We start from the raw sequence: 15,782 nt of genomic DNA, 5'->3' as shown, positions 1-15,782 counted from the left end.
AAAAGATGCTGAGATGCATGTAATCTTTTTTTTTTTTAAAGCAGCTTTCGAAATATCAACCACAGCATTAAACATTGAACATAAGTACATTCCAAAGTTAATACAGATAAATGGTATATAATGCAATAATGCCACAGTTATTCCACGTATGTCTCAAGGCTGATTCTAAACTTGAAAAAATATTTCTAGTTTATGAGCTGGAGATTTCACTTCTTTTGCTACTTCTCTAGCGTTTTCCAGCACTGATTTTTTTTTTTTTTTCTTTTTTCTTTTTTAACGCCCCAGGATGTACAGATAATCCCCACATTCCACACCTGGAACTTCCCCCCCCCACCCCCCATCAGGTTTTTCAAATAAAACCAAACTACAATGACAAGATAATGTTTTACATCGTAATTCCACAGACATAGGTCAGTTAATCCATTTTAACGCTTCCTTTAGGATTTATGACCCTCCCCAAAGTCTTTAAAATCTTGCTTTAAGCTGCACGGGCAGGCTGGCAGCCGCGTGGCCGAGGCGCACGCAAGCGTTTCCCTTGGGGGGCGGGATCCCCAGCCATCACCACCTCCCTCCGCGAGCAAAGGCGCAGTGCCTGTTTCCTTCCCTCCACAGTGATGAACGCCCGAGGAGCCTTGGCTCCCAGGTTCCACGCTCCACGTGGAGCGGGGGCCCCAGGGTAGCAGGCCCAGGCCTCCTGCCTTCTTTCCTTGCCCGCGCGATTCTGAGCTCCGTCACCTTCCAGACATTCGCAGACCACACCGCTCTGTTTAAAACCCCTCGAGCAGGCCAGCGAGTGCCCAGGCTGGGTTCCAGGACGAGGTCTCCGAGCTGGGGCAAGGCAGAGCAGACCGCGGCCTCTTGCGGAAAAGCAGGCACTTGTGGCGGCCTGATGCTTCCTGATGCCGAAGTCACCGAAACGTTCACTTCCTCGCATTCCAGAGGATTCTGTTTCATACACAGACAGAGCCAGTATTTGGAGGGGGAGCGTATCCAAAATATATGAATATACACGTCAGGGCTTAAGGTACTGGATGATATTGTATAAATTGCTAAAATGCTTCTCGGCACAATTGGTAGCTTAAAAAAATACTTTCCTGGTTTAAGGGCATTTTTCCCAACACTGTCCTTCGGGGTGGAGATCTTGGCAAATACCAAGTCCATCTGAAGTTCCCGATGGTTTTCTTCCAACCGGGTGTGTACCATATGCAAAGTGCCTGTTCTGCAGGCCAGGGAAGAATGGTCTCCCCTCCAAGGACCTTCCCTCTATTAAGAACACAGCCTCCAGGGCAAAAAAAAAAAAAAAAAAAAAAAAAAAGGCAAAGAAAGCGAATACCTTCTTCCTAACCTCCAGCAGCCAGAAACCCAGCTTCTGGAACAGTCAAGTCCTTTGTCAATTTGTTTGCTTTTCAGATGGTGAGTCAGTTGGGCCAACAACATGGAACAGAAATCCGTGTTTATAGGCACAGGAGACCAGGTGGAGCCATCCAGGTGGGGCTTAGTAATTAGTGGTAGGGTTTCCAAAGACAGGAGGTTCAATGGGACTGTCTTAAATAAATAAATCTTATTTTTCTTAATAATGTAAAAAATAAATTGTATTTCCCTTTGGCAGTAAGTAGCTGATTCGACGTTGAGCCTGAAAGCTGTTTTTTCGTTGTTGGTGGTGGTTTGTTTTTGTTTTTAAGAGACCACAGCTTCGCTTCATGGTACATCAGTGACAATGCATATTATTTCTACTGCTTTAGTGAACCTTTTGCATATGTGTTTGTGGCAGGCCTGTGGACTTCACTTATGGCCCAGATAGGCACCCAGGGTGACGCAAGCTCCCACCAGGGCCAGACTGAGCAGTGCCTTCAGAGACAGCCAGGAGAAATCAAACAAAGGCCGCATGCTGGGACCATACAGCTCCACAAAGGCATCCTGCAGTGGGGAGAGGAGGGAAGAAAAAGAATATTAGAGCGGGCACGGACGGAATGCCAGATGGCAGGGAGAAAGGCATCTGAAGTGCCTGGGCACCTTCGGGAGGGTGAGGGGAAAGGTCAAACGCACTTTGGGGGCAATGATTTCAGACCCACTCTTTTCACTTTCATTCAGGAAATATTTTTTGAGACCCTACTTATGTACCAGACACCGTAGAGATACAGCAGTGAATGAAATAGGCTAAAAGCGCAAAAGCTTTGACCCAGTGGAGTAGGATAGACAGTAAACAAAACTACATGTTTCATATAGTGTATTAGAGAGTGGTAGGTGCTAAGGGAAAAGATAAAACAGCAAAGGCAGTTGTTAGAAATACGGCAGGCTTTGCAATTTTAGCTAGCATGACCATTCGTAAAAATAATTTTTAAAAAAACCCAACTACTCCTTTATTGAGTGCTTGCTATATGCCAGGCACTTGTAACAAATGCCTGACATGCATTATTTTATTTATTCTTCATACCCATCTTATGGATTCATTTTCTTTGTTCCTGTGCTGTAGGAAAAAAGCTGAGACCATTGAATGCTCATTTCTTAGATTTGTTGGGGAGGATTAGATTCCATGTTTGGACCCAATGAGTATTTGGACAGCTCTAAATATATCTGAATATATAAAGCAGTAAATGAAATGTTGTTCCCTTGGTGTGATTAATCAGGCATGAAGAGGAAAACAAGATGTAGCTCCGGTTAGGCCCCCAAACCTGGAATTAGAGCACACGATTTCACGATGGGAGACAGTAACATAAGGAGACGTCCAGCATCACGGTGGGGAGGAGGGTCTGACGACGTTTACCGTGTTTTTGTCTGTTTGGGGCAAGTATTGCAGTAGAGGGACCAGGTATCGTCTTTGTCTCCCCAGTGCTATGTGTGGTCTTGGTACATGCAGGTGTTTGAGAAATGTTTGTTCAATTAAAGAGTAAAGTTTTCTGAAGTCAAACATTGGTTTGAATTCTGTGTTTGGCCTAATACTTCACCTAGATGCTTACTCTGCCTTCTTGAAATTATTCCTTTTGTATACAAAAACCTCTGGACATCTTGCAGTAGTCTCGAGAGTTTAAGGCATCATTAGGGAAAAGTCCCATGTTATTGAATATAAACTTACACAATTATTTTTCATGACTGCATAGTATTCCACCATATATGTTTATATATCTATATCTATGCTGTACTTTATTTAACCAATTCTTTATTTGGGTTGTTTTAAACTTCTGCTCTCATAAACAACATTATGATACAGCTTTATACATAAATTCTTGTCTACTTGTTTGGATTTTTTTTAGACAAATTCCCAGAGGTGAACTCAGTTGACCAATCATCAAAATTGCTCCCCACAGTCACGAAAGGTTTGTGTTGAGCCACCCTCACTCTCTCACTGGTTGCCCTGTGACCAGTGGCACCTTTTACAAAAGGCAAACAAGAGGGAATTCCCTGGCGGTCCAGTGGGTAGGACCCGGCACTTTCACTGCCGAGGGCGTGGGTTCAATCCCCGGTCGGGGAACTAAGATCCTGCAAGCTGCAAGGTGTGGCCAAAAAAGAAAAAAAAAAAAGGCAGACATGGGTTTAGGGCAGTGGGGCTCACTGGTCTTGTCCCCCAGGGAACATTTGGCAATGCCTAGAAACATTTTTGGTAGTCATGGTCTGGGATGGGAGTGCTGTTGGCATCTAATGGGTAGAAGCCAGGGATGCTGTTCAGTATCCACAAGGCACCGGACAGCCCTTACCACAAAGAATTATCCACCCCAAAGCGCCAACAGTGCTGAGGCTGAGGAGCCCTGCAAAGAAAGGTTTAGAAGAAACTCTGTAATCACAGCCCAAGGAAGACCCAATGGTCCATCTAGTGTGTCAATAGCTTTGGTCAAATTAGTACAAGATTACTTAGTTAGTCTAGACAGATAACTGCTCCCCATAAGTGAGTAAGCTATACCTTCAGATGTACTGGATTAACTTTTACCAGGAGAGGGCGCAAGGGTTTTCTTCTTTCTTAATCTATTGTTAACATTTTCTAAGTTTGAGCCTTAGCAAGCAAGGCAATAGACATAAATGAAATATGTGCTTAGTGCCCTTAGCGCAAAGCTGAGCTGACAATCACGGCTGTTTGTCAAGACACCTCCTACTTTCCCTACATGTAAGTGGCATAAATGGGGCAGAAAGGGGTCAGGATGTATTTAGAGAAACTGCCTCTTGCAAAGTACATCCCAGGATCCCACAGACAGAACAGCAAACGTCTAACAAACAGCCCTCCCCTCCGTGCTGTTCTCCCTGAGGGATGGGCAGGCTGGAACCCGCAAGAGCCCAGCCAAAGGGCACCCCAAATTCCTCAGAGTACCAGCACTGGGCAGTATGCAATTCGGCTTGATGTTGAGAGGGTCAGTGGTTGGACCCAGCATCCCTTTAGTTATCAGTGGAGTTTTCTGTGGAAGAATATGAAACAGACTAAGGCCTAGGCCATCTGACCTTTCCAGACCAGGAGCCATCCTGGGAAAGTGGAGGAAGCAGCGACAAACTCAGGCTGCTTTGTCTGGTGCACAGTACCAGCAGGAGAAGAAACAACCTCTCCAAATACCCCCAACTCTCTGGGGCCAGAATAATTCCCTCTCCCAAGCCCCAGCCCCTCACATTAATAACTATGCTTCTAACGGACCTCATGGCCCATTTCTAATGTGCACTATAAAGAAAAAAATCATTTCTAAAGTGGAATGAGCTAAAGAAGCATCTCTTAACCCAAAGAATGAGCACAGAGACGATGATGCAGCCCCAGGGATCTGGGAATTAGCTCTGAACTCGGGGGAGAGGGTCTGGGTGAAATCCCAGCTTTGACATTTTATTGCTTATGACCTTGAACAAATCACCCAACCCTGAGCTTCATTTATTTCACCCATAAAATTGGTTGTTGTGAAGATAAACATAGGTGACTGAGGCCATTTGTAAATATGGCCCAGAGTGTGAACTAGTGGAAACAGTACCTTGTTCTCTGGCCTGTCCTCTTGCTAACCTGCTACATCCCTCCTAAAACTGCCGTTCCCTCCAGATGGTCTACCGAGCCTGCTAATTTCCAGAAACAATTTACTAGCTCCCTCTAAGGTGTCAGCTTTTGGTTCTGAAGATGCTTGGTGATTTCTATAGAAACTGTGAATTCAAACGTACCCGTCATGTGTTCTGGTGATAACACACGCCCAACTCTACTTCCTCGTAAATTATTAAGTCAGGTTGTAGGGCTGAGGGGCGTTCTTTAAACCCCCTGAGATGGAATCTGGCTCCTACGGTTTGCCCATCTGTGATTCTAAAGTGCAGAGCAGGGCCTGTTGTTTCAGGACTGAAGATCCTAAAAGCTACTTTCATGGAGAGTCGTCTTCTTGCTTTTTCAAACATCCTGATTAGGGTGATTTCCGAAGTCTGTTTGAACAGTCTGTCATTATTTGTTTAAGTTTGAAAGCTGTTTTAAATAAACACATGCTCATTTTATGTATTAAAAGCAACAAAGAGGGAAAAAGAAAACCTGGGCCATTGTCATGTGATTCGGACAAAATCCCAGCCTATATATTCAGAAGGCACGGCAGCCCTTGCTCATGTCAGGACTGGCAAGGGCTCTGCCTGACCTCAGGGATGGGCACAGCAAGTCCCCAGGGAAGGGTCCTTTCTCCTGTTGGCCTCTCACATCATAGAGAAGGCAGGCAGTGCCCCAGCTCTGCGTGCTCTTTTGCAGACAGCTTTCCCACAAACTACAAATTCAGAGGCCACAGATGGTCTGAGTCTTGAGTTCCACCCAGGGCTGGCATCAGTGGGGCAGGGCGGCCAACATCCCAACCCCGGACCCTGGCTGCAGGGTTGGAAGTAAGCCAGGGAGATGTGAGCGGGACAGACGGATGGGAACAGACCAGACTCAAGACTCCTAAGCCAGGGAAAGTTGGGGGGAGGCGGTAAAAGTATATCATCCCTCCTGCATTGGGACCACTCTCACCCCCTTCTCCCTCTTCCTCCCTCCCTCCCTTCCTTCCTTTCCCCTCTTCCTCTATTTCTCTCTCTCTCCTTCCCCCCTCCCCGACACAGACATACACATACAGGTCCCTCAAGGCAGCCCACCCTCCAAAATTTTCCTTTCCCCTTCAGAATCCTTCAAAAAGTTTCGTTTAAATCTGATTCCAAATAAAACGAGATTTAAAAACGAATCAGATTGGCAGAAACTGAAAAAGAATACTGAGTTCTGCTGAAAAGGATGGGGTAGGGATGGGGGTGGGAGCCCCAGATACTCTTACACAACTGATAGACTCCCAGGTAGAGGTAAATGGAGAGACCTTTCATATTTGGCAATGCGTAGCAAAAGCTTTAAAAATATTGTCGTTTTGTTAGTAATTCTACTTCTAGTTATTTATCTTGAAAAAATTAATAAAACCTGAAAACAACAAAAATATATGAAAATATGATAATGGAATATGGGTCGGTCACTAAAAATTATACCCTATATTTATTGGCAAGGAGAGATGTTCCCAACATAACACTGAGTGAAACAGGTAACAATGAAACCAGCGTCTGTAAGTCCAGGCCCCTGGCTCCATGCTGGCTCTCATTGCTCCTTGCACCGTGGGGAAACTTAATGTGGTCTTGGTTGGCTGTAGACAAATCAGAAATTCAGCTACGTTCCACAATCTTTGAGCTGACTTCTGTGGATACATTATATCATCACGGGAGACCCTAAGGGGGGGAAGTCATCCTGCCCTCAAAGAGCTTCCAGTCCAGAGAGGGGATGCCTCTGTGTGCACATTGAACTAAAATAAATGGAGGCACGCTGCCATTTTCTACCTTGCACAGAGCAGAAGGTCCTGTCGGCTGAACAAAAAAGAAAATCAGACGGTGCTAACAGGAAACTGAACACTGCTGTCAAATGCCTTTGATATTTTCTATTTGTCATGGCTTTATCATTTTGTCTCCATGGGGACCGCCTCCCTCATGACAACCTGAGGGCAAGGGTTAGAAAATAGAAAAGACGATGGACTTCCCTGGTGGCGCAGTGGTTAAGAATCCGCCTGCCAATGCAGGGGACACGGGTTCGAGCCCTGGTCTGGGAAGATCCCACATGCCATGGAGCAACTAAGCCCGTGTGCCACAACTACTGAGCCTGCGCTCTAGAGCCTGCGAGCCACAACTACTGAAGCCCGTGCGCCTAGAGCCCGTGCACCGCAACAAGAGAAGCCACTGCAATGAGAAGCCCACGCACCGCAATGAAGAGTAGCCCCCGCTCGCCGCAACTAGAGAAAGCCCACGCACAGCAACGAAGACCCAACGCATCCAAAAATAATAAATAAAATAAATTTATAAAAAAGAAAGAAAATGGAAAAGGCAAACCATAGTAACTCAAAACTGAACGGGCAGTTACCTCCAAGTAAGTTCAGATCTCCTGCACTGGTGTGGTAATACCTAGTAATGATAACGCCCTTTATATAAATGAGGCAAATGAAATGTAGACTGGGTAAGTAAATTACCCACAGTGTGTGCTGATAAGCTGCTATGAGGCGGAGGAGGACGAGAGGCTGCGTTCGCATCTCCGGCCTCCTGTGCTCAGTGGCTGAGGACCCTGGCAGGCACTCGGCTCTGTCTCCCTGCGCCCCTCCTCCCTGCCTCCCTCACCCTGCTCCTCCCATCCAACCTTGACCCCATCCTGCCCCCCAGTCACCTCTGTCCTTCCAAGCGTTGCTGAAGAAAGTCGTCTGGCCAGGCAGATGGGGGCTGCTCTAAATTCATGGTCTCGACTCGTGAGTTCTAGAAAGCACTGAGCACTCCCTTACCCTGGGTCAGAGCTTGGCTCTGCTCCTTTCCATGACTATTCCAAACTGCCACCACTGTTCTCATGTGTCCCCTCACTGTTTAACAGCTGATGTCACCTCTTTCTTCTCTGAGAAAATCGGGCCATTGGGTGAGAATCACCCCAGTTTCCTATCTGGGAGCACCGACTAACTCACATCCCTATCTGTCCTCCCCTGTTCTTTACACCCTGCTCCCTTATTCCACTGTCTCCTGTTGCTTCTGGAACCTTCCTCCATCAATTGCCCCAGCTCCCAACTACGATGTCAACCTCATCCACCTTCTGTCTCTTATTTCCTTGGCATATAAACATTCAGATTTCCTCAAAATGTCCATGCAGATGCTGGGTTCCACCCTAAACATTACCTTTTCTCTTCTTTCCCCCCAAGACAAACTGCTAACCTACTCTCATCAGCTGCTTTTCCACCACATTTAATCCACTCAGCCTGGCCACTTCCTCCACTGCGCTTTTCTTTTCTTTTTTTTTTAAAGAGAGAAATTTTTTTTTAAATTAATTAATTAATTGATTTTTTTTTAGCTGCGTTGGGCCTTCGTTGCTGCGCGTGACCTTTCTCTAGCTGCGGCGAGTGGGGGCTACTCTTCATTGCGGTGCGCAGGCTTCTCATTGCGGTGGCTTCTCTTGTTGCAGAGCACCGGCTCTAGGTGCGCAGGCTTCAGTAGTTGTGGACCTGGGCTCAATAGTTGTGGCTCGCGGGCTCTAGAGCACAGGCTCAGTAACTGTGGCGCACGGGCTTAGCTGCTCTGCGGCATGTGGGATCTTCCCGGACCAGGGCTTGAACCTTTGTCCCCTGCATTGGCAGGCGATTCTTAACCACTGCGCCACCAGGGAAGTCCTCCACTGCACTTCTGAAACCACTCTCCCGAGAATACCAATACCCTCCATGTGGCTAAATCCACTGAATACTTCTTTTCAGATCATACCTGACTGAGCATTTTGACACACTGGATGCTGATATCACTGTAAATCTTTGCCTCCTGGAGAATTTCTTCTCCATCTCTTCATGGGCACCTCCTCTTCTGTCTGCCCTGATGGGTACTTGATGCTCCCTGAGCGGCCTGGACTGTCTTCTCTCTCTTTGGCTAATCTTCACTCTCATGGTCTTAAACACCCCCTCCATGATGATGTTTCTGAAACCTTTATATCCAGCCCCACTTGCTCCTCTGACAGCCAGATTCCTATTCCAATCGTCTTCTTAGATGACCCACCAGAACTTACAATACAGCCTGTCCAGACTGGAGTCATCAAAGCCCCTCCAGCAAGCCGGCCTCTCTTCCCACCTTTACAGTGTCCACACTGTCAAGTAAACCCACACCCTGAGGGTCTCCCAGATAGATGTTTCCTCTTCTCCCCCATCCATTCATTCACAGGTAAATTCCACAGTCTTAGGTTGGGTTCCCCCAGAAGCAGACCCTAAGAAAAAGACTGGAGTGTAAGCAGTTTATGTGGGAGGTGATCCCAGGAAACACTAGCAGGAGAGTGGGGAAGTGAGACAGAAAAGGTAAAGTGGCCATGAGTTACCTTGTCAAGCAAGTTACTGCTGCTGGCAACTGGAACTGAATCCTGCTGGGAAATCTGGGGGTCAGTGCAGAACACGCACCTTTCGTTATTCCAGTAAGCAGCTAGGGAGCTGGGGTATTTATACACCACCTCCTTCCATTCATTGGCTGAGGGCTGCTCCTATGGAGGTATCAATATCCCAGCACTTCTGGCCAGTCAGGTGCACAGGTAAAGTGGGCTCTAGAGGCCAGAGAAAGCCCTTGGGGCAAGAGATCCAGATGCTGTATCTCCTGAAGTTGGAGGTCAAGCTAGAGAGCTCTGAAGTGGTAAGGGCAAGGGGATTCCACAGGACAGTATATGTACCACTGATTTCACCACCTAACTATTTCTCTCCCCAGGATTACTGCTAGGATTTCCCATCTGATCTCTCTGCCTTTAGTCTAATGCCCTACCCTTCAATCTCCTCTCGCTACTGCAGGCAGAGTGATCTATTCAGAATCAAATCTGTCACTTCCATGCTTAACTCCAAATTCTTTAACATGACATCCAAGGCTCCCGATGCTCTGCCCCAACCTAGTTTCCTGCTCAGCTCTGTCACATGTAAGTTCATTTTAGTTCATTCAGGAATTCAGTGCAATCGTGTTTTGCAGGCAACTTTCTCCAAGCCCCTGGGTTGAGCTGAATAATCCTCAGCTAGTCCCTGTTTACATGTCTGTCTTCCCCCATTCAACGATTAGCACCTGGAGGTGCAGGGACCATGTTTTATTTATCTTTGGATCCCTGGAGCATGTGTCTGTCACATATTCGGCACTCAGCAAATGTCTGTGGAACTGAAATACACTGATTTCTTTTACTAGAGAACAGGTTTTCCAAATGTATCTTAAGAGATGATATTTTTTAAAAGGAGCATGTTCAAAGGACAAATAAATGATGGGCTTAAACAAAAGCCGCTGCCTTTTTTTGCAGCAGCAGCCTCTAGTGTCTTCCTGTGAGGAAGTGATGTTCAGATGGTTCATAATGGTCAGCGCTGGATCTCACTGGTCAGTGTCTATGCCATATCGGTGGCTAACTATTTTGAATATCATCCCACACGTATGCCCTGTGAGTCTCCAAGGGAGGGATAAGCTGTCGGGCATTTTCCAAACTCACTGGACCATTTACCCCTCTGTCAGGGAGATTCCAGCTACGTTATGAAGACTGAAAATGCTGCCTGGAGATGAAAAAAAATAATCCTGGGCACGACAAGAGAGGCAGCATTGGTGCCCGTTGTACAAGACAGGGGAGATGATCAGCGGCCCCAAGTTGATCCTGGACCTTCATGGGAACATAAAGACCGCCGGTAGTGGGGCTTCCCTGGTGGCGCAGTGGTTGAGAGTCTGCCTGCTAATTCAGGGGACACGGGTTCGAGCCCTGGTCTGGGAGGATCCCACATGCCACGGAGCAACTAAGCCCGTGAGCCACAACTACTGAGCCTGCGCGTCTGGAGCCTGTGCTCCGCAACAAGAGAGGCCGCGATAGTGAGAGGCCCGTGCACTGTGATGAAGAGTGGCCCCCACTTGCCACAACTAGAGAAAGCCCTCGCACAGAAACGAAGACCCAACACAGCCATAAATAAATAAATAAATAAATAAAATTAAAAAAAAAAAGACCGCCGGTGGTCACTAGTCTTGGATTCTACTAAGGAGTCTGAGACTCATTCCCAGTAAACACGATCTATGGTTTTCCAACGCCCAGAGCCAACTGACATACAAGCCCCAGGAGAGAGGGGGGCACACACAGCAGAGAGGAGGGCTCTCCCTAAAGCCCGGAGGCGGTGATGCTCCGACGCCCACTGTGGCTGAGATCAAAAGGGGAAGCAGGCGGCCAGGCCGCTGGGAGCGGTGGCCAGCACAGCACACGCGAGGAAGTGAGGACTGTTTCTACCTGAATAAAGCAGCTGGTAAGGAAGTGACTCCATTTCCCCCTTATCATTGGCCCGGCAGGGTTTCCTCTGCAGCCACTTGGTGCTGAATGAGTCTGGAGGGTTCCGTCTGGAGAACAAAACTGCTTTGGGCGGTTGCAAACTTCTGTCCCCTGGGGCTCTTCCTCCCTCCTCCCCATCCCCTTTACTCCCAAAATATTGATTCCGGGTTTGGGGGAAAAGGAAGGAGAAAAAAACCCCCAACAACCCCAGAGCATATAACTGAAGGACGCGCAGCTGCCTGGCCTGCAGATCGAGGTGCCCAGTGAGCGTGAGAAGCAGGGTGATCCTTCCACGAGGACTGCAGGGGCCGCCCCCTGAGCCCCCACCAGTGAATGGGGCTTGATCTTGGAGGACTCTGGCCCAGGGGGAGGGGCTAGTTGAATCATAGGCCAAGGACATAAAATGAAACCTAATCTAAGTGTCATCTGGATGTAACCAGAAACCTGCTAGAGAAATGGCAGGAGATGAAAAACCCAAACAAAACAAAAAAACACAACTTGCCTGCCTACCACAGCGGGTCCAGGGAAGTTTGGGTGTATTTTGTGATGCAAATTGAGCTGAGGATGCAAATCAGGCAGGGGCCCTCAGGAGCGAGGGAGGGCAGAAAAATGAGAACCCCAAGGGTTCCTTCCCTTTTAGAGCAGGGCACAGTTTGAAACTAATCTGCAAAGGCGTCTGTTGCTCTGGGGACCCTGCAGCCACAGAGCCAGGTCAAAGGCCGCTGGCCCTGTCCACCTGCTGAAGGAGTCTCGGGAGGCTCTGCTAGTCTAATCGCCCTGGGGCTGGGGTACACTGCTATCTGGAGAGAAGTACAGTGGCAGATTCCCGGCTGCACTAGCCATGCAAATACTGCAGGGAGTGGGGACTTGGCCACCTGTGGGCTTAGGTCCCTCCTGCCAGGAGGCGAGACCAGTCCAGAGCTTCAAAAGATGTCTGCGGAATTGGGAAAAGTAATGCATCTATAGCAAAATGTGCTAAAAACTATGTTAAATGATTGGGTCATTTGGTTCATCAGGTTCGGATAATAAACCAAAACGAGAATAAAGCCGTATCTATACGAGACCTCGAAATCTCATCTTTGACTTGCTGATGCATTCGGGAACCAAACATTTTTTTATAAGGTGCTGAGGAGTCTTAAAGCTAAATAAGACACAGGCCTGCCTTGTAAGAATTGCTCCTTGATATTCTCACGCATTCACAGCAGCTTTGGTGAGCTTGAGAGTTCTCTAAACACGTTCAAAGCACGTTGTGTGTGTAGGTGCGTATACCCTGCAGGGCTCTGGGGAGGAGGGGGGAGACCAAGTCTGCTGTCCTCGTTTGAAGGGTGCCTTCCACAGGACCTCACAGGCACAGAGGCCACAGGAAACCGCCTTGCAGTGTTTTGGCTTTAAAACAAAGTTACTTCATTTTTCTTCCTGACCTTCCTCATTCCACTACCTTCTTTTGGCTAGAGTGCCCTGCCTTTTCTGGCGCTTGACCTCTTCTTGCTTTGGGCTTATGCTATTTTCACTGTTTGGGGGGAAATATCACCTTATGATATTTTGTTAGGACGAAAGTACATTGAGCAAAAAAGTTGTAATTATTACAACTCAACAATAAAAAGACAAGTAGCCTAATTAAAGAATGGGCAAAGATTTGAATAGATATTTCACCAAAGAAGATATACAAATGGCCAATAAGCTCAAGAAAAGACATTCATCCATCATTAGGGAAATGCAAATGAAAACCACAATGAGATATCACTTCACACCCACTAGCATGGCTTTAAAGTAAAAAGTGGACAATGGCCAGTGTTGACGAGGAGGAAGAGAAACTGGAGACTGCGCACGTTGCTGGTGGGAATAGAAAACGGTGCAGCCTCTGTGGAAAACGGTGGTGGTTCCTCAAGGGGTTGACCAGTTATCCCATGACTCAGCAATTCCACTCCTAGATATATGCCCAAGGTAACTGAAAATATATGTTCACACAAACATATATGTTCACATTTGTACACAAATATTCACATCAGCATTATTCATAATAGCCCAAAGTGGAAATGACCCAAATGTCTATCAGCTAATGAACAAATAAACAAAGGGTGGTACCATCCATACCGTGGAATACTATTCAGCCATAGAAAGGAATGAAGCATTGATACAAGCTACAACATGGGTGAACCTTGAAAACATTACGCTGAGTGAAAGAAACCAGGCATAAATGGTCACACATTGTAATGATGCCATTTCTATGAAATGTCCAAAATAGACAAATCCATAGTGACAGGAGTAGATTCGTGGTTGCCTGGGGCTGGGGAGAGAGAAGACTGGAGAGTGACTGCTAACGTGTACAGGACTTTTTTATTCCAGAGTGATAAAAAAGTCCTGGAATTAGGGAACAGTGATGATTGTACAACCGTATGAATAGAAAAACCGAAAACCAGTAAGTCAACCATTTTGAACTGAATTTTAAGGTACATCAACTATTCTTAAAAAATTATATTTTTTACAACTACATGAAGAAGGGCACTAAACTATTTTTATGCCACGCGGAATTGGACAGAAGGGTTCGCTTGTTCTGTAACCCTTGCTCACAGGTGCGGCCCCCTCGCCAGTGTCCAGGCCTACCTTTATATGAGCATGAATTCGTCCCTGTGCGCTTGGCGGCAGGTTAGCACCTGCGCTCCCCGGAGGTCACTGTCTGGGCTGTGCCTGCCACGTGGTCTGTGAACGCAGGGCATGGCCAAGGTACCTACCCCTCTCCCCCTCTCCCTGCCACTGCGAGAGTTAATTCATACACCAAAAATGGGAACTGAAAGCAGATGCTTGCTTAGCTCTGCAGCTTGGCCTAAATGCTGTCATCAGGACACTGCTGCTGGGGGACGGGGTGAAAGAGGGTCCTTCATTTATCAATCGTGGAGGACCAGAGTCGAGGGCCGAATGTCTGATCCTCACTTGTTTAAATCAGCAAGTGTTGACTGAGGATGGTGGTGGTGCAGAGTACAAAGAACCCGCATTTCCTAATAGGAACTTGCTGAAAGTGGCCTCAGACCTGAAGGGGGTGTGTCAGAGTGAAAAGAGCAAAGCCCAGTGAGTTGCGAGGGCGCCATCCTGAGCGGGGCTCCGCCAGCCTCCAGCCGTGCCTGCTCTGACGCTTGCTTTCAGGACCGGTTAAGAAATCAGCAGGGGCATCTTTTCTGGAAGCTCCACACCACACTGGCCGTTGCCTTGATGACAGGCTTAGACATCTGTCCAGGACCCCACCTGCCCCCAGCCCACCCCCCACGATGCTGCTGGTCCTGGTGTTCTCAGTCGGCAGCAAGTGAGTCGCCAGCTCTGCTTATACCTCCCAGGATGCTAGCTAGCATCCCGCTGAAAAGCACCTCGGGATATAATAAGCCGTACCCTTGTTCCCAGCTCCCCAGTTCTGCAGCCCCGTTGAGTCATTGTGAGATGGTGAGAATGACAAGGGGATCCCCAAGCAGCCTGTGAGAGAAGCCTCTCCCGCACACCACGGATCCGTCCACCTCTCAGTAAGAGAACAGCAAGCCTGCCCTCCACGCCTGGGGACAGGGGGGGGCATGGCGGTGAGCTTGCTCAGTCGGCTCCATATGGGTGTGCTACGAAAAATCTGCTTTCACTTTGTAGTTTATGATTGAGTTCAGTTCACCTGGAAAGACTCAATGGGAACCAAAACAGATGCATTTCAAGGTGCACGGCCTGGCTCTTTGACAGCCCTCTTCCTTCCGCATCAGACAGTCTTCCTGCGTCCAGGGAGGAGAGCAGACCTCCCCATCACAAGGAAAGCGCAAAGTCTCCGTTCACGGCAGCAGCTGTTATTGCTGAGATGTACAAACCCGGGCGAGGTCAGCGCTGTGGTTCTGGTTTCAGGCTCATTAACAGGGATCCAGATATGCTGGTGCAGCCACTCGTCTAAATAGATGCTCACGGTGAAGGACATCTGACAGTGTGTGCTCTCTGTTGCCAGAACGATCCAGGGCCTTATATACAAACACAGAGACAGGGACACTTATAGGGAGAGACAGAGAGGAGAGACAAACAGAGAAAGAGAAGAGAGAAACAGAAACAGAGAAAGATAGAGGGAGACAGAGACAGACACACAGAGACAGAGCGAGAAGGAGACTGACATATACACAGAGAGACAGAGAAAGACAGAGACAGAGATAGAGACACACACAGAGATAGTCACAGAGACCGCAAGACAGAGACAGAGTTACAGAGAGAGGGAGATGGAGACAGAGAGACAGAGACAGACACAGAGAGACTCACAGGGAGAGACACAGAGAGAGACAGAGATCCTGAAAGCAACCCTGGATCTTCCCTCAGCACAGCCTCCAGGGGACTGCTGACTCCACACAAGGACGCCCCTCGCAGTGAAGCAAGCCTGCTGTGGAAACCAGCAAGGTAGCAACATGACATGTGCGCCCTGAACAGGCCTGCAGTGTCGTTGGCAGTGGGCACTGAGAGGGGGAGGCCACGCCCCTGGGGCTCCACTTCCCAGGCCACTGGCACTCCCGTCACGTGCTCAGACACACGT

General features: G+C 47.9%; 1 protein-coding gene across 1 annotated transcript in view; it reads right to left on the bottom strand.

The window, feature by feature from the left end:
* Window positions 1-378: 378 nt before the first annotated feature.
* The window catches only part of BCL2 (BCL2 apoptosis regulator), a 180,033-nt gene continuing 164,629 nt past the window's right edge, over window positions 379-15,782 (bottom strand). The window contains exon 3 of the mRNA XM_061169467.1: window positions 379-1,917. Within this exon, the coding sequence (XP_061025450.1) occupies window positions 1,783-1,917 (135 nt within the window). The 3' untranslated portion in view covers window positions 379-1,782. The remainder of the gene's footprint in view (window positions 1,918-15,782) is intronic.

This window comes from Eubalaena glacialis, chromosome 15 (assembly GCF_028564815.1).
Source record: "Eubalaena glacialis isolate mEubGla1 chromosome 15, mEubGla1.1.hap2.+ XY, whole genome shotgun sequence".
Taxonomy (NCBI): domain Eukaryota; kingdom Metazoa; phylum Chordata; class Mammalia; order Artiodactyla; family Balaenidae; genus Eubalaena; species Eubalaena glacialis.
The sequence above is the reverse complement of the archived record's forward strand: the minus strand, read 5'-3'. Positions and strand labels throughout refer to the sequence as shown.